The sequence below is a fragment of the Physella acuta genome, unplaced genomic scaffold (assembly GCF_028476545.2).
Source record: "Physella acuta isolate Inbredline_101_S28 unplaced genomic scaffold, ASM2847654v3 ptg000824l, whole genome shotgun sequence".
In the NCBI taxonomy this organism is placed as follows: Eukaryota; Metazoa; Mollusca; class Gastropoda; family Physidae; genus Physella; species Physella acuta.
Genome location: NW_026732342.1, coordinates 140,366 through 164,935, shown reverse-complemented (window position 1 = coordinate 164,935; position 24,570 = coordinate 140,366). Strand labels below are relative to the sequence as shown.

General features: G+C 40.7%; 1 protein-coding gene across 1 annotated transcript in view; it reads right to left on the bottom strand.

The window, feature by feature from the left end:
• The window catches only part of LOC131951744 (tectonin beta-propeller repeat-containing protein 1), a 39,853-nt gene extending 21,654 nt beyond the window's left edge, over nucleotides 1-18,199 (bottom strand). Inside the window, exons 1-12 of the mRNA XM_059314126.1 lie at nucleotides 17,877-18,199; nucleotides 17,467-17,655; nucleotides 16,454-16,576; nucleotides 15,383-15,505; nucleotides 14,689-14,869; nucleotides 14,420-14,520; nucleotides 13,193-13,315; nucleotides 3,861-5,647; nucleotides 2,935-3,662; nucleotides 1,868-1,983; nucleotides 1,243-1,392; nucleotides 642-794 (exon numbers count right to left, since the gene is read on the bottom strand). Coding sequence (XP_059170109.1) covers nucleotides 642-794; nucleotides 1,243-1,392; nucleotides 1,868-1,983; nucleotides 2,935-3,662; nucleotides 3,861-5,647; nucleotides 13,193-13,315; nucleotides 14,420-14,520; nucleotides 14,689-14,869; nucleotides 15,383-15,505; nucleotides 16,454-16,576; nucleotides 17,467-17,655; nucleotides 17,877-18,110 — 4,008 coding nt within the window. The 5' untranslated portion in view covers nucleotides 18,111-18,199. The remainder of the gene's footprint in view (nucleotides 1-641; nucleotides 795-1,242; nucleotides 1,393-1,867; nucleotides 1,984-2,934; nucleotides 3,663-3,860; nucleotides 5,648-13,192; nucleotides 13,316-14,419; nucleotides 14,521-14,688; nucleotides 14,870-15,382; nucleotides 15,506-16,453; nucleotides 16,577-17,466; nucleotides 17,656-17,876) is intronic.
• Between the last annotated feature and the right edge of the window lie 6,371 nt (nucleotides 18,200-24,570).

Genomic DNA, 24,570 nt, shown 5'->3' with positions numbered 1-24,570 from the left:
ACTCAATTAGCCAAAATACTTTTTCTAAACCTAATGCTATCATATTTAGCATATAGTTATAACTGAAGGAGTTAGAATAAAAAATTTAAAATGGCCAAAAATTTCCTGCTGTTGCCATGGTGATGGGAACCATCTTGGATTGTTTTTACCATTTTAACATTGAAATAAGTTTCATAATTATTATTAAAATTCATCAAAATGTTTCTAGTTATTCGGTATAACAAAACTGATAGAACACATTTTTGAAAATTTTTATGGTTTTTCTTTTACAGTTAAAATGGTGTATTTTTTGCAGTTTCTAAAGAGATTTTCAGAAAAAAATTGTAAAAACATTTTGTATATTGAAATTTAAAAATGTAATTCATCAGAATTGTTACCAATATGTATCTGTATAAACCTGTAAGGTTTTATCTAATTCACGTAAGCCATCTTTGAGTTATTTCCATGTTAAAAAGGTAAATAAAATCCAAGATTGCCACCATCACCATTGCAATGGCAGGAGATTTTCAGCCCTTTTTTTAATTTTTAGACTTCACTCTTTGAGTTATAACTATATGCTAAATATGATAGAATTAGCTTTAGAAAAAGTGTTTTGGCTAATTGAGTTTTCATCAGCGCCCATGCCCTTGTGTGTAACTGACCCATTCTACAGCCTCTGTCTCAGACGAAGCTCTCAACATCAGTGGCTGATGAATGATGTTGCTCAGTGATGTGTAGATGGTGAAACCTGCAGTCAACTCCGGGTCAGAACACATCTTAACACAGGTCATCTCAACCAAGAGGATCTGTTTGTGCTGAAGCAGATTGTTAAATTAACACACATGCTAATTAATGAAATACCCCCTCCCCCTTAATCTAGTGTTGATAGTGAACCCCCCCCCCCACCTTCTGTTGCCGCTTGTGTTGATAGTGAACCCCCCCTACCTTCTGTTGTCGCTTGTGTTGATAGTGAACCCCCCCCTACCTTCTGTTGTCGCTTGTGTTGATAGTGAACCCCCCCCCCTACCTTCTGTTGCCGCTTGTGTTGATAGTGAACCCCCCCCTTCCTTCTGTTGCCGCTTGTGTTGATAGTGAACCCCCCCCTACCTTCTGTTGCCGCTTGTGTTGATAGTGAACCCCCCCTTCCTTCTGTTGCCGCTTGTGTTGATAGTGAACCCCCCCCTACCTTCTGTTGCTGCTTGTGTTGATAGTGAACCCCCCCTACCTTCTGTTGTCGCTTGTGTTGATAGTGAACCCCCCTACCTTCTGTTGTCGCTTGTGTTGATAGTGAACAGTCAAGCAGCCCTCAGAGAGGTTCCCAATACCCTGCTCCAGCTCCACACTGCACGGCACCCACTGCTGATGTCTGCCGTACTGGTACATGTGCATCACAGATTTCTTGACCCAAGTTGTCTGTCAAGTCAAACACAACCAGAGAGATAACATGGTGCATCACAGATTTCTTGACCCAAGTTGTCTGTCAAGTCAAAAGCTTCACCTGTGTCACCTGACCTGTGTCACTGACTTGTGTCACCTGACCTGTGTCACTGACTTGTGTCACTTCACCTGTGTCACTGACTTGTGTCACCTTACCTGTGTCACCTTACCTGCGTCACCTCACCTGTGTCACCTCACATGTGTCAACTCACCTGTGTCACCTCACCTGTGCCATCTCACCTGTGTCACTTCACCTGTGCCACCTCACTTGTGTCACCTGAACTGTGTCACCTCACCTGTGCCATCTCACCTGTGCCACCTCACCTGTGTCACTGACCTGTGTCACCTCACCTGTGTCACTGACTTGTGTCACTTCACCTGTGTCACCTCACCTGCGCAACACAAACCTTACAAGACAATGAAAACAAAAAATGAGAGCAAAAGCACTTACTGTATTTATAGCTGGCTCAATGTCTTTCATAAATTCCTTCTTGTTGCGCTCACTTATCTTTTTTAAAATTGTATCTCTCAGCTCCCTCTGGATTGGCACCACTTTTGTTTCCAAGTCTGGAAGATAAAAACATCAAACCATGCAGTGCTTTTAAATTGCATTGCATTGTCTTATTATTAGTGGTACAGTAGGATTTGTTTATATAACGACTGTTTTTACTCCTTCGCATAACGTAAAAAAAATATTAAATACACGCAAATTGCTAAAACATATTAAACTGACCAATGTCAAATAATATTTTTGCTAAAACAAAAAATTTGAATATAAATTCCGCTGACGTGCAAGAAGGCATTATTGTTGGAATATTATACTTAGCATGGATTAATATTTAAGTTGTGTTTATGTTATGGTTTGCGTTAGTATTTTCGTTTGTGTTTTTGTGTTTGTATTTGTGTTTGCTGTTTTTATGTGTTTACGTTTTCTTTTGTTTTGTGTTTTCTTTAGTGTTTATTTTTTTGTTTGCGTGTTACATATGTGTTCCGTTTGTATTTGTATTTGTGTTGTGTTTTTTTTGTTTTTTTTGCATTTACATTGTGTATGTGTTTGCATTGTTTTTGTTTTTGTGTTTTCTTTTGTGTTGTATTTTCTTTTCTGTTTGTGCTGTGTTTGTGTTTAGTTATGTTCTGTTCCCAAGTTGGTACATTTAAAAAAGATCACTGTGGCGGAAGACGGGTATGCAGCTAGTATATATATATATATATATATATATATATATATATATATATATATATATATATATATATATATATATATATATATATATATATATATATACATGTATATAATAGCAGCTAGGATTTTCAGCACTGCTATTTTGGGAATATATAAAAAGGTCAACTTAAAATCTATATGCAAATATGGACGCTTAAGAAAATATACATAACCATAACCCTGACTCAAATTTTAATCACAATCACAAAAAATAAACAGTTGGCCAGGCTTTGTACTGTCACGCCAAGTGAGTTCAAAAAAATAAAATATGATCCGTTGAAAAAAAAAAGACTAACCTTTTTTGTTATTAGAAAGCCAGTCAACCAGAGCAGGGTCCTCCACAACACAGCTAGTAGCATCCAGCCAGCGCCAGCAAAGTCTGGGCTGAGCCACAGTCAAGTTCATTATTGAGGAGCCATCTGGAGACACCATCAGGGGGGAGGAGCGGGACTTGCGGTACTTGCCACCTTTTTTACTAGTGTGCGCCAGAGACAGGTCAGGGAATGTCTGACTCTTCAAATGTTCCTGTGGCAGGGGCTGGTGAGGCAGGGGCTGGTGAGGCCAGCCACCCACTGGGAACAACATTGGGCCAGGCTGGAGGGAATCAAATTCTTCATTATCTTTCATTGCCAATGGCTGGTTAGCTTGTTGCTGTTCCTCATCTGACATGAGGTCAGTGACAAAGTTGATGATGTCATCTGAGGACAGGGAGTCCAGTTGCTGGTGACCTGAGTCTGCTGCTACAAGAGGCACTGTACCACTACCCACAGTTTGACAAGCTGGGACATTACTGGCTGGGGCAGCCTCAGTACAAGTAGATACAGCATCCTTAGGGGGTGTGGCTACAACATCCTTAGTGGGGGTGGCTACAGCATCCTTAGGGGGTGTGGCTACAACATCCTTAGTGGGGGGTGTGGCTACAACATCCTTAGTGGGGGTGGCTACAACATCCTTAGTGGGGGTGGCTACAACCTCCTTAGTGGGGGTGGCTACAACATCCTTAGTGGGGGTGGCAGCCTCAATACTGTTTGAGCCAAATGAGTTTTGTGTAGAGAAGTATTCAGGCAACAGCCCAGCAATGTTATGGCCATAGGTGTACACATGGGACATGTCCTGAAACTGTTCCAATAAGGAATCTGTGACGTCACACTCTAATGAATCTGTGACGTCACACTCTAAGGAATCTGTGACGTCACACTCTAATGAATCTGTGACGTCAGACTCTATAGGACGAGCAACATCAGCAGCTGCAGAAAGTGTGACAAGAGACAGAGAAGGACCTGGGGTATCAGATGCTGTAGGACCTGCTTGGTCCATGTCCTCTAAGTCCTGCAACACTTGAGCCCCCTGTCTATCTCGACCACTAGCTGCAGCTTTCTCATTGGATGGCTTTGGTTTACGTCTTCTCCTTTTTTCTTTATAAACAATAGAGTCTGACTCATGTAGCATTTTTTTAGCAGCTTTGATTTTATTTGAGCTTTGATATGTGGTGCTGGTTTGAAATGTGTTGTTGCTATTTTTTTCACAGTTGTGGTTAACATAATTATTGGATTTACATAGACTGTCATTCACCTCCAAGTTGTTAGCTGGGTGCTGCTGGTCAGCTGGGTGGTCAGCTGGGTGGTCAGCTGGGTGGTCAGCTGGGTGCTGCTGGTCAGCTGGGTGGTCAGCTGGGTGCTGCTGGTCAACTGGGTGGTCAGCTGGGTGGTCAGCTGGGTGGTCAGCTGGGTGGTCAGCTGGGTGGTCAGCTGGGTGGTCAGCTGGGTGGTCAGCTGGGTGCTGCTGGTCATTTAGGTGGTTAGCCACTTTGACAGGCTGACCTGAGTTAGCCACTTTGACAGGCTGACCTGAGTTAGCCACTTTGACAAGCTGACCTGAGTTAGTCACTTTGACAAGCTGACCTGAGTTAGTCACTGTGACAGACTGACTAGCCACTATCTCTGTGTTAGTACCCTTCACTGAATCAAGTTCCTGTACACAACTTGATTCTTGCTGGTTGACCACCAATTCCATCTTGCTCCAGCTTTTGTTCCCTTCCATTGTCAGACTGTTTAATATACCATCTGGCAAAATGTCTTCACTGCCCATGGGAAGGAGAATAAAATCTGGCTGCTGGTCAGTGTGTGAGTCAAATTGTTTGCTGACAGTTATGTGTGAGTCAGCGTCTAGGCCTGAAATCTGTACATCATTTGCTTGTTGTGAACTAACAATCTCCTCCTGTATACCATTTGCTTGTTGTGATCTAACAATCTCCTCTTGTATACCATTTGCTTGTTGTGAACTAACAATCTCCTCCTGTATACCATTTGCTTGTTGTGAACTAACAATCTCCTCCTGTATACCATTTGCTTGTTGTGAACTAACAATCTCCTCCTGTATACCATTTGCTTGTTGTGAACTAACAATCTCCTCCTGTATACCATTTGCTTGTTGTGATCTAACAATCTCCTCCTGTATACCATTTGCTTGTTGTGAACTAACAATCTCCTCCTGTATACCATTTGCTTGTTGTGAACTAACAATCTCCTCCTGTATACCATTTGCTTGTTGTGAACTAACAATCTCCTCCTGTATACCATTTGCTTGTTGTGAACTAACAATCTCCTGTATACCATTTGCTTGTTGTGAACTAACAACCTCCTCCTCTTGGCCAAGAAGAAAAAGAGGGTTGCTCCACGTAGACAGTTGGCCGTCCATGTAGGGCCCCGAGTGCTCAGGCCAGACCAGTGGGGAGGGGAGGTTGCAGCCTGGCTCCTCATGGCTGGTCAAGGTGCTGGCACTGCTACAGCTGGTCAGTGTAGAGACAGACCTGGGGCGTGGGTGAAGGGCGCAGATCTTGTCCTCCACCCCACAAGAGCAGACTCCACCTTCTCCATAAAGACCCTGTCTCTCCAGCACCAGTAGGTCCTCTTGCAGCGTCACTGGCTGCCACATCTTGCCTGTCAAGTCTGTCGAGCTCACAGCAGTGCGGAAGTAGACAATTTTATTGCCAATGTCTATCGCAAACACCTGCGATCATACACGTCAATAAAAATTACGATAATAAAATTCATAAGATAGAGGATATATTTTTAAAATACTTTAACCTTAATTTCAGAAACTGTACCCCATCATTGGATGAGGAGACACTGGAACAGTACCTGGTCATGAGAAGAGACACGCTGGTACAGTACCTGGTCATTAGAAGAGACACTGGTACAGTACCTGGTCATTAAAAGAGACACACTGGTACAGTACCTGGTCATTAGAAGAGACACACTGCTACAGTACCTGGTCATTAGAAGACACACTGGTACAGTACCTGATCATTAGAAGAGACACACTGCTACAGTACCTGGTCATTAGAAGACACACTGGTACAGTACCTGGTCATTAGAAGAGACACACTGGTACAGTACCTGGTCATTAGAAGAGACACACTGGTACAGTACCTGGTCATTAGAAGAGACACTGGTACAGTACCTGGTCATTAGACACTGGTACAGTACCTGGTCATTAGAAGAGACACACTGGTACAATACCTGGTCATTAGAAGAGACACTGGTACAGTACCTGGTCATTAGAAGAGACACACTGGTACAGTACCTGGTCATTAGAAGAGACACTGGTACAGTACCTGGTCATTAGTAGAGACACACTGGTACAGTACCTGGTCATTAGAAGAGACACACTGGTACAGTACCTGGTCATTAGAAGAGACACTGGTACAGTACCTGGTCATTAGTAGAGACACACTGGTACAGTACCTGGTCATTAGAAGAGACACACTGGTACAGTACCTGGTCATTAGAAGAGACACACTGGTACAGTACCTGGTCATTAGAAGAGACACACTGGTACAGTACCTGGTCATTAGAAGAGACACACTGGTACAGTACCTGGTCATTAGAAGAGACACACTGGTACAGTACCTGGTCATTAGAAGAGACACTGGTACAGTACCTGGTCATTAGAAGAGACACATTGGTACAGTACCTATTCATTAGAAGACACACTGGTACAGTACCTGGTCATTAGAAGAGACACCGGTACAGTACCTGGTCATTAGAAGACACACTGGTACAGTACCTTGTCATTAGAAAAGACACACTGGTACAGTACCTGGTGATTAGAAGAGACACTGGTACAGTACCTGGTCATTAGAAGAGACACTGGTACAGTACCTGGTCATTAGAAGACACACTGGTACAGTACCATGTCATTAGAAGACACACTGGTACAGTACCTGGTCATTAGAAGAGACACACTGGTACAGTACCTGGTCATTAGAAGACACACTGGTACAGTACCTGGTCATTAGAAGAGACACACTGGTACAGTACCTGGTCATTGGAAGAGACACACTGGTACAGTACCTGGTCATTAGAAGAGACACACTGGTACAGTACCCGGTCATTAGAAGAGACACACTGGTACAGTACCTGGTCATTTGACACTGGTACAGTACCTGGTCATTAGAAGAGACACACTGGTACAGTACCTGGTCATTAGAAGAGACACACTGGTACAATACCTGGTCATTAGAAGAGACACACTGGTACAGTACCTGGTCATTAGAAGAGACACACTGGTACAGTACCTGGTCCTTAGAAGAGACACTGGTACAGTACCTGGTCATTAGAAGAGACACACTAGTACAGTACCTGGTCATTAGAAGAGACACACTGGTACAGTACCTGGTCATTAGAAGAGACACACTGGTACAGTACCTGGTCATTAGAAGAGACACACTGGTACAGTACCTGGTCATTTGACACTGGTACAGTACCTGGTCATTAGAAGAGACACACTGGTACAGTACCTGGTCATTAGAAGAGACACTGGTACAGTACCTGGTCATTAGAAGAGACACTGGTACAGTACCTGGTCATTAGAAGAGACACACTGGTACAGTACCTGGTAATTAGAAGAGACACACTGGTACAGTACCTGGTCATTAGAAGAGACACACTGGTACAGTACCTGGTCATTAGAAGAGACACTGGTACAGTACCTGGTCATTAGACACTGGTACAGTACCTGGTCATTAGAAGAGACACACTGGTACAGTACCTGGTCATTAGAAGAGACACTGGTACAGTACCTGGTCATTAGAAGAGACACACTGGTACAGTACCTGGTCATTAGAAGAGACACTGGTACAGTACCTGGTCATTAGTAGAGACACACTGGTACAGTACCTGGTCATTAGAAGAGACACACTGGTACAGTACCTGGTCATTAGAAGAGACACTGGTACAGTACCTGGTCATTAGTAGAGACACACTGGTACAGTACCTGGTCATTAGAAGAGACACACTGGTACAGTACCTGGTCATTAGAAGAGACACACTGGTACAGTACCTGGTCATTAGAAGAGACACACTGGTACAGTACCTGGTCATTAGAAGAGACACACTGGTACAGTACCTGGTCATTAGAAGAGACACACTGGTACAGTACCTGGTCATTAGAAGAGACACTGGTACAGTACCTGGTCATTAGAAGAGACACATTGGTACAGTACCTATTCATTAGAAGACACACTGGTACAGTACCTGGTCATTAGAAGAGACACTGGTACAGTACCTGGTCATTAGAAGACACACTGGTACAGTACCTTGTCATTAGAAAAGACACACTGGTACAGTACCTGGTGATTAGAAGAGACACTGGTACAGTACCTGGTCATTAGAAGAGACACTGGTACAGTACCTGGTCATTAGAAGACACACTGGTACAGTACCATGTCATTAGAAGACACACTGGTACAGTACCTGGTCATTAGAAGAGACACACTGGTACAGTACCTGGTCATTAGAAGACACACTGGTACAGTACCTGGTCATTAGAAGAGACACACTGGTACAGTACCTGGTCATTGGAAGAGACACACTGGTACAGTACCTGGTCATTAGAAGAGACACACTGGTACAGTACCCGGTCATTAGAAGAGACACACTGGTACAGTACCTGGTCATTTGACACTGGTACAGTACCTGGTCATTAGAAGAGACACACTGGTACAGTACCTGGTCATTAGAAGAGACACACTGGTACAATACCTGGTCATTAGAAGAGACACACTGGTACAGTACCTGGTCATTAGAAGAGACACACTGGTACAGTACCTGGTCCTTAGAAGAGACACTGGTACAGTACCTGGTCATTAGAAGAGACACACTAGTACAGTACCTGGTCATTAGAAGACACACTGGTACAGTACCATGTCATTAGAAGAGACACACTGGTACAGTACCTGGTCGTTAGAAGAGACACACTGGTACAGTACCTGGTCCTTAGAAGAGACACACTGGTACAGTACCTTGTTATTAGAAGAGACACACTGGTACAGTACCTGGTCATTAGAAGAGACACACTGGTACAGTACCTGGTCATTAGAAGAGACACACTGGTACAGTACCTGGTCATTAGAAGAGACACACTGGTACAGTACCTGGTCATTTGACACTGGTACAGTACCTGGTCATTAGAAGAGACACACTGGTACAGTACCTGGTCATTAGAAGAGACACTGGTACAGTACCTGGTCATTAGAAGAGACACACTGGTACAGTACCTGGTCATTAGAAGAGACACTGGTACAGTACCTGGTCATTAGAAGAGACACTGGTACAGTACCTGGTCATTAGAAGAGACACACTGGTACAGTACCTGGTAATTAGAAGAGACACACTGGTACAGTACCTGGTCATTAGAAGAGACACACTGGTACAGTACCTGGTCATTAGAAGAGACACTGGTACAGTACCTGGTCATTAGACACTGGTACAGTACCTGGTCATTAGAAGAGACACACTGGTACAGTACCTGGTCATTAGAAGAGACACTGGTACAGTACCTGGTCATTAGAAGAGACACACTGGTACAGTACCTGGTCATTAGAAGAGACACTGGTACAGTACCTGGTCATTAGTAGAGACACACTGGTACAGTACCTGGTCATTAGAAGAGACACACTGGTACAGTACCTGGTAATTAGAAGAGACACACTGGTACAGTACCTGGTCATTAGAAGAGACACACTGGTACAGTACCTGGTCATTAGAAGAGACACTGGTACAGTACCTGGTCATTAGAAGAGACACTGGTACAGTACCTGGTCATTAGAAGAACACTGGTACAGTACCTGGTCATTAGAAGAGACACACTGGTACAGTACCTGGTCATTAGAAGAGACACACTGGTACAGTACCTGGTCATTAAAAGAGACACACTGGTACAGTACCTGGTCATTAGAAGAGACACACTGGTACAGTACCTGGTCATTAGAAGAGACACACTGGTACAGTACCTGGTCATTAGAAGAGACACACTGGTACAGTACCTGGTCATTAAAAGAGACACACTGGTACAGTACCTGGTCATTAGAAGAGACACACTGGTACAGTACCTGGTCATTAGAAGAGACACACTGGTACAGTACCTGGTCATTAGAAGAGACACACTGGTACAGTACCTGGTCATTAGAAGAGACACACTGGTACAGCACCTGGTCATTAGAAGAGACACACTGGTACAGTACCTGGTCCTTAGAAGAGACACTGGTACAGTACCTGGTCATTAGAAGAGACACACTGCTACAGTACCTGGTCATTAGAAGACACACTGGTACAGTACCTGGTCATTAGAAGAGACACACTGGTACAGTACCTGGTCATTAGAAGAGACACACTGGTACAGTACCTGGTCATTAGAAGAGACACACTGGTACAGTACCTGGTCGTTAGAAGAGACACACTGGTACAGTACCTGGTCATTAGAAGAGACACACTGGTACAATACCTGGTCATTAGAAGAGACACACTGGTACAGCACCTGGTCATTAGAAGAGACACACTGGTACAGTACCTGGTCCTTAGAAGAGACACTGGTACAGTACCTGGTCATTAGAAGAGACACACTGCTACAGTACCTGGTCATTAGAAGACACACTGGTACAGTACCTGGTCATTAGAAGAGACACACTGGTACAGTACCTGGTCATTAGAAGAGACACACTGGTACAGTACCTGGTCATTAGAAGAGACACACTGGTACAGTACCTGGTCATTAGAAGAGACACACTGGTACAATACCTGGTCATTAGAAGAGACACACTGGTACAGTACCTGGTCATTAGAAGAGACACACTGGTACAGTACCTGGTCCTTAGAAGAGACACTGGTACAGTACCTGGTCATTAGAAGAGACACACTGGTACAGTACCTGTTCATTAGAAGAGACACACTGGTACAGTACCTGGTCGTTAGAAGAGACACACTGGTACAGCACCTGGTCATTAGAAGAGACACACTGGTACAGTACCTGGTCATTAGAAGAGACACACTGGTACAGTACCTGGTCATTAGAAGAGACACTGGTACAGTACCTGGTCATTAGAAGAGACACATTGGTACAGTACCTATTCATTAGAAGAGACACACTGGTACAGTACCTGGACATTTGACACTGGTACAGTACCTGGTCATTAGAAGACACACTGGTACAGTACCTGGTCATTAGAAGAGACACTGGTACAGTACCTGGTGATTAGAAGAGACACTGGTACAGTACCTGGTCATTAGAAGAGACACTGGTACAGTACCTGGTCATTAGAAGACACACTGGTACAGTACCTGGTCATTAGAAGAGACACACTGGTACAGTACCTGGTAATTAGAAGAGACACACTGGTACAGTACCTGGTCATTAGAAGAGACACTGGTACAGTACCTGGTCATTAGAAGAGACACTGGTACAGTACCTGGTCATTAGAAGAGACACTGGTACAGTACCTGGTCATTAGAAGAAACACTGGTACAGTACCTGGTCATTAGAAGAGACACACTGGTACAGTACCTGGTCATTAGTAGAGACACACTGGTACAGTACCTGGTCATTAGAAGAGACACACTGGTACAGTACCTGGTCATTAGAAGAGACACACTGGTACAGTACCTGGTCATTAGAAGAGACACACTGGTACAGTACCTGGTCATTAGAAGAGACACACTGGTACAGTACCTGGTCATTAGAAGAGACACTGGTACAGTACCTGGTCATTAGAAGAGACACATTGGTACAGTACCTATTCATTAGAAGACACACTGGTACAGTACCTGGTCATTAGAAGACACACTGGTACAGTACCTGGTCATTAGAAGACACACTGGTACAGTACCTTGTCATTAGAAAAGACACACTGGTACAGTACCTGGTGATTAGAAGAGACACTGGTACAGTACCTGGTCATTAGAAGAGACACTGGTACAGTACCTGGTCATTAGAAGACACACTGGTACAGTACCATGTCATTAGAAGACACACTGGTACAGTACCTGGTCATTAGAAGAGACACACTGGTACAGTACCTGGTCATTAGAAGACACACTGGTACAGTACCTGGTCATTAGAAGAGACACACTGGTACAGTACCTGGTCATTGGAAGAGACACACTGGTACAGTACCTGGTCATTAGAAGAGACACACTGGTACAGTACCCGGTCATTAGAAGAGACACACTGGTACAGTACCTGGTCATTTGACACTGGTACAGTACCTGGTCATTAGAAGAGACACACTGGTACAGTACCTGGTCATTAGAAGAGACACACTGGTACAATACCTGGTCATTAGAAGAGACACACTGGTACAGTACCTGGTCATTAGAAGAGACACACTGGTACAGTACCTGGTCCTTAGAAGAGACACACTGGTACAGTACCTGGTCATTAGAAGAGACACACTGGTACAGTACATGGTCATTAGAAGAGACACACTGGTACAGTACCTGGTCATTAAAAGAGACACACTGGTACAGTACCTGGTCATTAGAAGAGACACACTGGTACAGTACCTGGTCATTAGAAGAGACACACTGGTACAGTACCTGGTCATTAGAAGAGACACACTGGTACAGTACCTGGTCATTAAAAGAGACACACTGGTACAGTACCTGGTCATTAGAAGAGACACACTGGTACAGTACCTGGTCATTAGAAGAGACACACTGGTACAGTACCTGGTCATTAGAAGAGACACACTGGTACAGTACCTGGTCATTAAAAGAGACACACTGGTACAGTACCTGGTCATTATAAGAGACACACTGGTACAGTACCTGGTCATTAGAAGAGACACACTGGTACAGTACCTGGTCATTAGAAGAGACACACTGGTACAGTACCTGGTCATTAGAAGAGACACACTGGCACAGTACCTGGTCATTAGAAGAGACACACTGGTACAGTACCTGGTCATTAGAAGACACACTGGTACAGTACCTGATCATTAGAAGAGACACACTGGTACAGTACCTGGTCATTAGAAGAGACACACTGGTACAGTACCTGGTCATTAGAAGAGACACACTGGTACAGTACCTGGTCATTAGAAGAGACACACTGGTACAGTACCCGGTCATTAGAAGAGACACACTGGTACAGTACCTGGTCATTTGACACTGGTACAGTACCTGGTCATTAGAAGAGACACACTGGTACAGTACCTGGCCATTAGAAGAGACACTGGTACAGTACCTGGTCATTAGAAGAGACACACTGGTACAGTACCTGGTCATTAGAAGAGACACTTATATGTGACATCCTCCCCACCATCTCCACCCAGCTGGTCCCTACAGCTGAGTTCAGATCCCAGAACATACCATCACCACTTGTCCCTTTACGAAACCACACCTGAAAAAAATGTTTACAATAATAATTCAAATTTAAATCATAAAATAAAGTATCTAGGCCTACTTATTGTTAGCACACATTAATCCATACATAATGAATACATTACAATCAACACACCTGGTTTACAATTTAAAAAAATACCTACCCAACACCTGGGGCAGAACCACTATATTGCCAGACCCTGCAATGTGAGGGGGCCCAGGCTGCATGCATAGGGTTGGGGGGGGGGGGGGCTGGGGGGGAGGGGCGGACCAAGCCACTTAGGGGTCCAAAATCTGACATGCCTGGGTTACACTACAATCAACATACCTGATCTACACTACAATCAACATACCTGATCTACACTACAATCAACATACCTGATCTACACTACAATCAACATACCTGATCTACACTACAATCAACATACCTGATCTACACTACAATCAACATACCTGATCTACACTACAATCAACATACCTGATCTACACTACAATCAACATACCTGATCTACACTACAATCAACATACCTGATCTACACTACAATCAACATACCTGATCTACACTACAATCAACATACCTGATCTATACTACAATCAACATACCTGATCTACACTACAATCAACATACCTGATCTACACTACAATCAACATACCTGATCTACACTACAATCAACATACCTGATCTACACTACAATCAACATACCTGATCTATACTACAATCAACATACCTGATCTACACTACAATCAACATACCTGATCTACACTACAATCAACATACCTGATCTACACTACAATCAACATACCTGATCTATACTACAATCAACATACCTGATCTACACTACAATCAACATACCTGATCTACACTACAATAAACACACCTGATCTACACTACAATCAACATACCTGATCTACACTACAATCAACATACCTGATCTACACTACAATCAACATACCTGATCTACACTACAATCAACATACCTGATCTATACTACAATCAACATACCTGATCTACACTACAATCAACATACCTGGCCATAAATCAACATACCTGATCTACACTACAATCAACATACCTGATCTACACTACAATCAACATACCTGATCTACACTACAATCAACTTACCTGTCCCTCCCTGCTCAGTGCCCAGACTGCATGTCGCCCCACAGCTACCTGTGCAAGTCTGGTTTTCTCATCAGGATACTCAACCATCATCCAACTGGATCCTGGGGAGATGTCAGTGCTCAGCATACTGGTGTTTAGTCATCACAAAGTTGCAACACAAAAGAAGGATTGTGCAAAAAGAAGAAAAAACTGCAGAAAAGAAAGATTCCACAAAAGGATAAAGAAAGGTAAAATAGAAAAGCCAGCAGAGAGACTAGCATCTACAGTACCATAAACATTGTTCCTGTTAACATCAGATCTGACAAGTCCGTGGCCATCCCATGTGATAGCCCACACTAGATTGGTGGCCCCCACAGAGATATTGATGATGCCGTTGTGGTCTGCCAGCTCAAGTTCCCTCCAACTGCTGCCTTCAGGGTTCTCAGAGCTCACATTGGTACGGACAAATACCTGGGGAAACAGGTGGGAGGCTATCATCTGATGGACTCACAGGGGAGGGGTAAGTTGTCTGATGGACGTGCAGGGGAGGTAATTGTCTAATGGACGCACAGGGGAGGTAATTGTCTAATGGACTCACAGGGGAGGTAATTGTCAGATGGAGTCACAGGGGAGGTAATTGTCTGATGGGCTCACAGGGGAGGTAATTGTCTGATGGGCTCACAGGGGAGGTAATTGTCTAATGGACTCACAGGGGGGTTAATGAAGAGTGATAGAAAGCAGTCAATCTATTACCATATACTCACATGTCCATTACCATATACTCACATGTCTATTACCATATACACACATGTCCATTACCATATACTCACATGTCCATTACCATATACTCACATGTCCATTACCATATACTCACATGTCCATTACCATATACTCACATGTCCATTACCATATACTCACATGTCTATTACCATATACACACATGTCCATTACCATATACTCACATGTCCATTACCATATACTCACATGTCCATTATTAGTGATGGCCCAGACTGAGAGAAAGCCCTGAGGCTGTGAGGGAAGCAGAAAGCCACCAAGGCTGATGTCAATAAAACATTCTGTTTTTTCTACCACCTCCATGTCGGAGATCTGGAACACATTAGGGTAAACCCTTACTGTCTCATGGAAAACCCTGTCATAACTGTCTCATGGAAAACCCTGTCTTAACTGTCTCATGGAAAACCCTGTCATAACTGTCTCATGGAAAACCCTGTCATAACTGTCTCATGGTAAACCCTGTCATAACTGTCTCATGGTAAACCCTGTCATAACTGTCTCATGGAAAACCCTGTCATAACTGTCTCATGGAAAACCCTGTCTTAACTGTCTCATGGCTTGGGGAAAAAACAAACACAAACATTTACAAAACCCCATACAGACATCGTAAACCCCTTACAGACATACAAAACCCCACAAAGATATATAAAAACTTACACAAACATAGAAAACCTGATACAGTGATAAACTTTTGTATACATTTCATAGCGTACATCTTGATAAGCAGATTTAAATCAAATTTGAAAGAAATAGTTCATTTCTTTATATTCTAAAATTGAAAGATGACGCAATTAGTTTTGTTTACTTTCTTAAACATTAAAAATGTGTTTCCATTCGAATATGCCTTTATTTTTTATTTTCCTTCTATAAATAAAATTTAGTTTATACATTTAAAACATCCAAAATATTATTTTCAACAAAAGTCAGTATCTTTAAGTTCTCCATATATCAGTGAACATACTGATCAAATAGTCTAAAAAATGTTGCGGACAGAGAGAGAGAGAAGTGCGCACATGGGCTTTTATATATAAGGATGACTTTACTTAAGATACTTTTGATCTATTGGGTAATTTAAAAACATGACTTCACTAAGATACTGCTGATCTGTTGGGTAATTCAAAAATATGAACTTAAATCAGAAAATGTTTGGTGGGGTAATTAAAAAAAAAAACCTGACGACTTAATTAGAGAACTATGTTGGCCATGAGATGGAGTTCAGTCATTTCAAATTTTTATTTGCTACTAAACATGTTTACATACCCTTGCCCATTCATCTGTTGATGAGAAGCGACGAAACCTAATCCATTTCCGTTTTCTAACAAAAGAGTTCCAATGTTTATCTGGTGTATATAGACTGGGGAAGTCGACAGCATACTGCCAGCCCTGTTGGTCAGATTACATATTTGGACACATTAGTGTATATAGACTGGGGAAGTCGACTGCATACTGCCAGCCCTGTTGGTCAGATTACATATTTGGACACATTAGTGTATATAGACTGGGGAAGTCGACTGCATACTGCCAGCCCTGTTGGTCAGATTACATATTTGGACACATTAGTGTATATAGACTGGGGAAGTCGACTGCATACTGCCAGCCCTGTAGATCAGATTACATATTTGGACACATTAGTGTATATAGACTGGGGAAGTCGACTGCATACTGCCAGCCCTGGTGGTCAGATTACATATTTGGACACATTAGTGTATATAGACTGGGGAAGTCGACAGCATACTGCCAGCCCTGTTGGTCAGATTACATATTTGGACACATCCATTTTGACAGTTAAAGTCTACATGACAGAAAGATCAGGCACAAAAATCTCATTTTAACATTCAATATTTTAATTTTAACAGCAGGAACACAAATCTGTGTTTACTAATACAGTTTTCTTCACTTGAGTTCTTTATTTTGTACATGGTTCAATTCTAGATAATTTCAGGGAAAGCAAATTAGGAATTATTTAAAGTAACCTTAGTATTTAAATAAACTAGAATGGCTAAAGCAACTAGAATGGCTAAAGCAACTAGAATGCCTAAAGCAACTAGAATGGCTAAAGCAACTAGAATGGCTAAAGCAACTAGAAAGCCTAAAGCAACTAGAATGGCTAAAGCAACTAGAATGCCTAAAGCAACTAGAAAGCCTAAAGCAACTAGAATGGCTAAAGCAACTAGAATGGCTAAAGCAACTAGAAAGCCTAAAGCAACTAGAAAGCCTAAAGCAACTAGAATGGCTAAAGCAACTAGAATGGCTAAAGCAACTAGAATGCCTACCTCTATTCCTACAACATCTCCACGCAGGTTGTCATCAATGAACCAGTCCCCATCCCAGACCCAATGAGCAGATGGTAGTCTAACACTTTCTTTTGGCCTTTCCTCCACCCCTTGCTCATCACTCCATGGTGGACGATCAGTCGGTAGCAAACTTTTTTTTGAGTAAGCTGCTGTAAATATGCTCCAGCGCTAAAAGTAAACATCACAAGAGATAAAAATCAGTGCATAGTATAGAAGGAAGGATTTGATCGAGTACATTTTTTTATTTTACATTTAACACATTTTTAAAAATCTGTTTACATTCTCCTGAATGTGAAATTACTAATTATGAACCCAAACTTACACTTAACATACCCCTAACTTACAATTAGCATACGTCCTAGCACAAATAACACAAAAAAAAACCAAACCTGGTTTTCATATGTGGTTTCAGCAACCCGTATGGGCACATCAGAAGATAAAACATAAGTGTACACCCTGTGGTCATGGCCGATGGCCCAAGCACACCAGTGGCTCGCTGAAAGCCGTTTGACTGTCACAGAGTTCCCCCAGGTGTTCTCAAGTTGTTGGAACGTCCTCTTGTTAGTGCTAAGTGTGAAAGCCACTCCTGCATGATTCACTAGCCACAAGTAGGACTCAGGCATTTTGAGGGATTGTGACCAACCACATCAGCAGCCTGTCTATGTTCACCAACCACATCAGCAACACATAGCCTAAAGATCTAGGCCTGTATGATACTATGTATGAAAAAATTATTGGGAAAACCTCTATTAAAAAAAAAAAAATACAAATTAAGTATTACGCATAATTAAGTTAAAACTTCATAACTTTCTGTTTAACTAAAACTTAAAAATATTAAGTTAAAAACATCTTTGTTCCTGGCTATATAAATATTTGACTGTGCTCAAATGGATTTGTACAGCAAAATGCATATTTGATCTTCGACGTTGATATTTTTCTTAACCCTACATTATTAGACTATTAGAAGACTATTTCCAGGCCTCAAATTATAATTTTAAAAATATATATTAGGCCTGTGCTAATTACTAATTAACTAATAATTAACCCTAATTAATGATTATTTTTATTACTGGAGTCTTAGTATAAAATAGTTTACTATTATAGGGCTAACTATAGTCAATAGTCACATACTGTGACTATAACTATACACTAGGCCAAAATTTAGTAAATTATTACTATGGCACTATCTATAAAAAAATGACTAGATCTACTATCATATTTCATTATCTATCTCATACTTTTTAGGTTTAAGCCTAGATCTAGTAGTTAGTAGTAGTAGTATCAGTATATCATCATTAGTTTAGGTAATCCAGGGGTCTCCAAACTTTTCAGTCCGAGGGCCGCATCAACTATCAAATTTCAGTTCGGGGGCCAGTTTCTTCCAGGCATGTCTACGATTTTTCTGGGCAAACTTCCTCAGCCATCACCAACAAACGATTTTTCCTTGGACAAAAAGATCTACGCGGGCCGGATGAGAGGACTTCGCGGGCCGCATCTGGCCCGCTGGCCGTAGTTTGGAGACCCCTGAGGTAATCTATCGTTTTAGGTACGTAAAATTGGCCAAGACTAGTATTGTGAAAAAAAGGTGACTCATTAAATTTTTTTAACTTTTTCACATTTAGGAGGATTTATGTTTTGAAAGTTACAAAATTGTTTCAAAGTTTCATTAACGTACCTATCTTAAGCAATTGTATTAAAACTTTTCAGTAAAAAATAAAAACTAGCGATGTTTTCATCATTTGTGTGTTTCAGTTGTGTTTATAATAATAATATAATAAAATAAGCTCAACGGGAGGTGAATGTGAAGCGAGGAATAAAATACACTAAAATGGAGTTTTACCATTAAATTTAATATTGTTTTAATTAGGCCTATTAATTATCATAATAGGCCTACTATTATTCTATTAGTTAGGCCATAATAAAAAAAATGATAATATAAAAATAATAAAATATCAGGCCTAATAAATTTAATAAATAAATTATTAATTATTAGGCCCAATTGGCAATTAGGCCCTCTTTTTAGTACAACCTACACTACACTTAACTACACTAATAATTAATTAATTAATACGGCCTAATCCTAATTAATTAATATATAATATATATTATCTAGTAATATCTAGTTATTATCTAGCTAGTTTCTTCGGTAATCTATCGTTTTAGGTACGTAAAATCGCCCGCGACTAGTAATGTGAAAAACAGGTGACTCCGTACATTTTAATAATTATTTCACATTTTGAGGAGGATTTATGTTTTGAAAAATACAAAAATGTTTTCTTGTTTCATTTATGTACCTGTTTTTAAACAATTGAATAAAAACTTTTCAGTAATACATGAACACCTGCGATGTTTCCAACAGATGCAACCATGCTCATTTACTATAGCAGCCATCTTGTTAAAGTTTTATTTTTATAGACTTATAGCGCAAGATTCAGGCGGAAGTCACTCTATTTTACAAATAGCTGCTGTTTATATAGCAAATCTTGCTTGCAGACACTGCTGTTTAAAGTTAATTTCTGGCCTATATTGATATATTTAGCCATTGATTTAGGTTTATTATTCATTTATCTATAATATTTAATACAAACATATCACAATATACTTCTATTACAGCCTTGACATGGGGTCGGCGTGGTCGAGTCGGTAAAGCTCATGTTTGCTAAACCGAAAAGTCTCAAGTTCGAACCCTCGGGCAGATGAGGCTCGTTAGCTGGGGACAGCCACTCTTCTAGGAGAGACAACTCCAAAATCAAACAACTGCTGCCTTGTAGTTTGTTCTTGGTTGAACAAAGGCTATGGAAGCAAATCCAACAAGAAAAGCAGGCTGAAATCGGAGTCAATGGCCTCAATGGCGCATAACCAGTTGACACGTAACGCTTAATTGTGTTGGAGGCGTGGTCGAGTCGGCAAAAAAGCTCATGGTTGATAAAAAATTCGAACAAAAAGTCTCGAGTTCAAAACCCACTGGCAGATAAATCTCGATCCCTTCAACACAAAAAATTAAGAACGAAGAAGAAGAAAAGAAGACAGCCTTGACAATGAGGTAACGTTTTCGGTAATCTATCGTTTTAGGTACGTAAAATCGGCCGCGACTAGTAATGTGAAAAACAGGTGACTCCTTACATTTTAATAATTATTTCACATTTTGATGAGGATTTATGTTTTGAAAAATACAAAAATGTTTCATTTATGTACCTGTTTTTAAACAATTGAATTAAAACTTTTCAGTAATAAATGAACACCAGCGATGTTTCCAACAGATGCAACCACGCTCATTTACTATAGCAGCCATCTTGTTTAAGTTTTATTTTTATAGACATATAAGATCTAGCGCGAGATTCAGGCGGAAGTCACTCTATTTTACAAATGGCTGCTGTTTATATAGCAAATCTTGCTTGCAGACACAGCTGTTTAAAGTTAATTTCTGGCCTATATTGATATATTTAGCCATTGATTTAGGTTTATTATTCATTTATCTATAATATTTGGCACAAACATATCACAATATACTTCTATTACAGCCTTGACAATGAGGTAACGTTTTCGTACATTAATAGCCGCGGGCGATTTTACGTACCCAAAACGATAGATTACCACGTTTTCGGTTAATTGCTTATACCAGTCTCCGGGATTTGACTACATCCGGCATCGGCCAATGAAATACGCGCTTTCTAAACGTTTTGGTAAGGCGTGACGTCATCAGCGCGGTGTGTCAAAACAGCGGTTTTGAAGCCTAAATTTAATTTATAGTTCAAATCGCAACGCGTTTTTTCAAAATGAGGGAAAAATGACCCTTTTTAAAAATGGAGATAGTCGTTTTTTTCAATGATGACGCCACAAAATCTCAAAATATTGCCGTCCGAAAAAGCAATCATTGTTAAATATTTGCCTTTTCGTGCATTAATATTTTGTCAAGTCTACCAAAACGCTTATAAAGTGCGTGTTTCATCGGCCGATGCCGAAAGTATGTAAATAATACAAAGAAAACAGACAATAAATTTATTTTGATCATATTTTATTGCGTATTGTAGTAAAGCAAGCAAACAAAGTTGTCAACAGCACACCGCAGAGAGTTGCGCGGCACGTGTTCCAAATTAGGTCAAAGCACGGATCTAGGCTAGCCCGCGCAGCTAAATGCCAAAATATAATTTCTTAACGTAAAGCCACAAAGCAACGTTAACTTTATAGACACGGGTGTTAAATGCTGTCCCTGCAGGGTTTTAAATTTGCATTATCTAGAACGTGGGGATATTGGTATGTAATTAATTTTAAACTGTAACCGATCGATGGCAAAGTGGTCAAGGCGGGAAAATGAGGTCACGTGATGTCTCAAAAGTTCAGATGGACACCCGGCATCTAAATCTAGTATTTCGATGAAAAGCGGCTTAGCGGCTGAATTTATTGATTAAACGCTTTGATGGAGGTATAGATAATAGATAATTAATAATAAAAAGAAAAAAAATATCCTACTTACAAAATACGACATCATATCCATGCAGAAAAAATTATTCCAACGCCATTTATGAATATTAATTAGATCTGCAATTTTATCACCACATGACCCTCGAAGGCTCAGACGTGTAGGTCTAGGGCTCTAGGTGTAACACACATTCGGCCCGGGATGTTAATAGTAATAATATATTTTATTGGTTTGGGGCCTATGCCTAATTAGTTGGCCCTGACATAAGGATAACCTATTTAAAATATTATTTGTAAATGAAAGTGGGTAAGGGTTAAGAAAATGTGAACACATTTTGTTTTATGTATGGCTATACGTTTAACAAGAAACATGTTTGAAAAGGAGGGCATTTATTTTAAAAATTTGATGAGTGCTGTGTGCTTTTTATTCTCACCTACTTAAAGTGACGTAAGCAAATTTGCATATGGCCTTGACCTTGTACTGCTTTGTAAAGATTCTCAAGCACCAAAAAAGGCCTGATTTATGTTATTAATACGAAAAAAGAAAATACATGGACATATTTATAACCACGATTATCTACGCGGTCAAACGATTTTTGTTACATTTTATTGGGATTGGAATTTAATAATTAATATACACGCAGTGGTCATGGAAAGTTTAAAAGATGTCACTTTTTTGACGAAGTTTACCTCCTCCTCCCCACAGTTTACAATAAAAATTGCGACCCCCCACCCCCCGTCTCTGAAATGTGACGATGTTTATGGACGATTCCTATGTCCCACGTAGAAGGGGGGGGGGGGGGAAATTAGTAAAATATATGTATGTTCTATAAAGTATTATAGATCGTTGTCTATTATGTTCGGGTCGGGGAGGGTGGTAGGCTGTTTAAAAAATAATACTGTTTAAGAATATCTCAGACCTGGCCACGCTTGGTGAGGGGGGGAGGGGGTGTATCCACCCCCCCCCCCCACAAAGTACAGAATAAAAATTAAATGTTGACCTATGTAAATAATCTATTTTAAGTATTCTTCATCTTCCATAGAAAAAAATGTCTGAAATAAATCCTAATTCAGATATGCATGTTTGCCAGAATACACATATCCACTCCTCTTACGGTGACTTACCCCAGCCACAACACAATTGGGTATTTTAAGGAATGTTTATAATTATAATTTTGGGTACTTGTATAATTAATTTAAAAATTAATCAAACTATTCAACTATAAAAACAATCAAATTAATTAGGTTAATCATTTGATTAACATAATCATAATTAATTAATTTGGTCATGATAATATTTAAGTTCAAGAAGCCTTTTCAAGACAAAAAAAACTTTAAAAAAAAAACACACCTTATAAACGAACCCACAAGTGCATTAACGAAGTAATTAGCATAATTAACATATTGTAATTAAGCTAATTAATTAATTAGCACTAATGATAATGAAGGGAGATAGTTTTTTTTTGTTATGGCACCTCTCCAAATCCTATTATTTTCATAATCACTATGCAAAGAGTATTTATGTTACAAAAACTACACATCTCTGTTGTCTCGGTGCCTAGCGCGACCTATTTAGGCCACAGTGAGTTTGTTGACGTTTTATTTTTAGACTTCACGGTACAACGCAGACCATTGGCCGGAAGAATATATTGTCAGACACTGGTATAAGCAATCATCGTTTTTTCGAATTTGCCTATTCAAAACGGAACATAGATCTATTTATTATTATTATTTATCACCGGGCAGTGACTGCAGTTTTAGATTGTCAACAATCTCATGTGATTTACAATAACATACCTTGCCTAAACTTCCGAGAAAATGAGCGCACTGCTATTATTACCACAATGTCATCCTCATGGTCCTTAGAAATATATTTATTTTTAAACACTTGTTTTTAATAAAACAAATATTAATTTTAAAAACAGTAATAATAATTACCTTTTTAATGTACTGAAAATAAGAAAAAAAAAGGTGTTTTCTCTAGCAAAACTAGTGATCACTCATCAAATCTCTATCACATTGATTTTAGCGACCAAAAATAAAACGCTCGACCTTAATGAATTATAGGCCTATTAAAAAAACAAAAAAAAAAACCTCTATACCTTATAATAATAAGCATTAAAATGCACTGAAAATTAAGTAAAACAAACGTGCTTTCTTTAATTAAAACATGAGATCTCAAGAACCAGTGTTTCTTCCAGACTTTTTTCGGGGGGGGGGGGGGCGGACACTGTTAAAAGTATATATTTCTATACAGGGGCGTAGCGAGGGGGGGCGGGGGGTGCGGACCGCACCGGGTGACACCATTTAGGGGGATGACACCAAGGCAAAAAATAGCAAAATATATAGAGAAAAACTCGAGGGGGGTGCAAATCGAAAGTTTGAGGGGGGGGGTGCAAATCGAAAATTTGAAAGTTTGTCCCTGGGAAGGGTCTCTATGCCTCTAGGGGGGGGGGGGTGACACCCGACCTCGCTACGCCACTGTTTCTATATAAATTTCATTTCATTCGGGGGGGGGGGCTATAGCCCCCCCCCCCCCCCCCCTGGAGGGATGCCTGGAAGAAACTCTGTATAGAACGACCAAAGCTTGCATTAAAGAAAGCTAACTACTTTTATTACAAACTTTACTTTTATTTAACTTGCTTCCCCTGTCTGTCGGGCTTT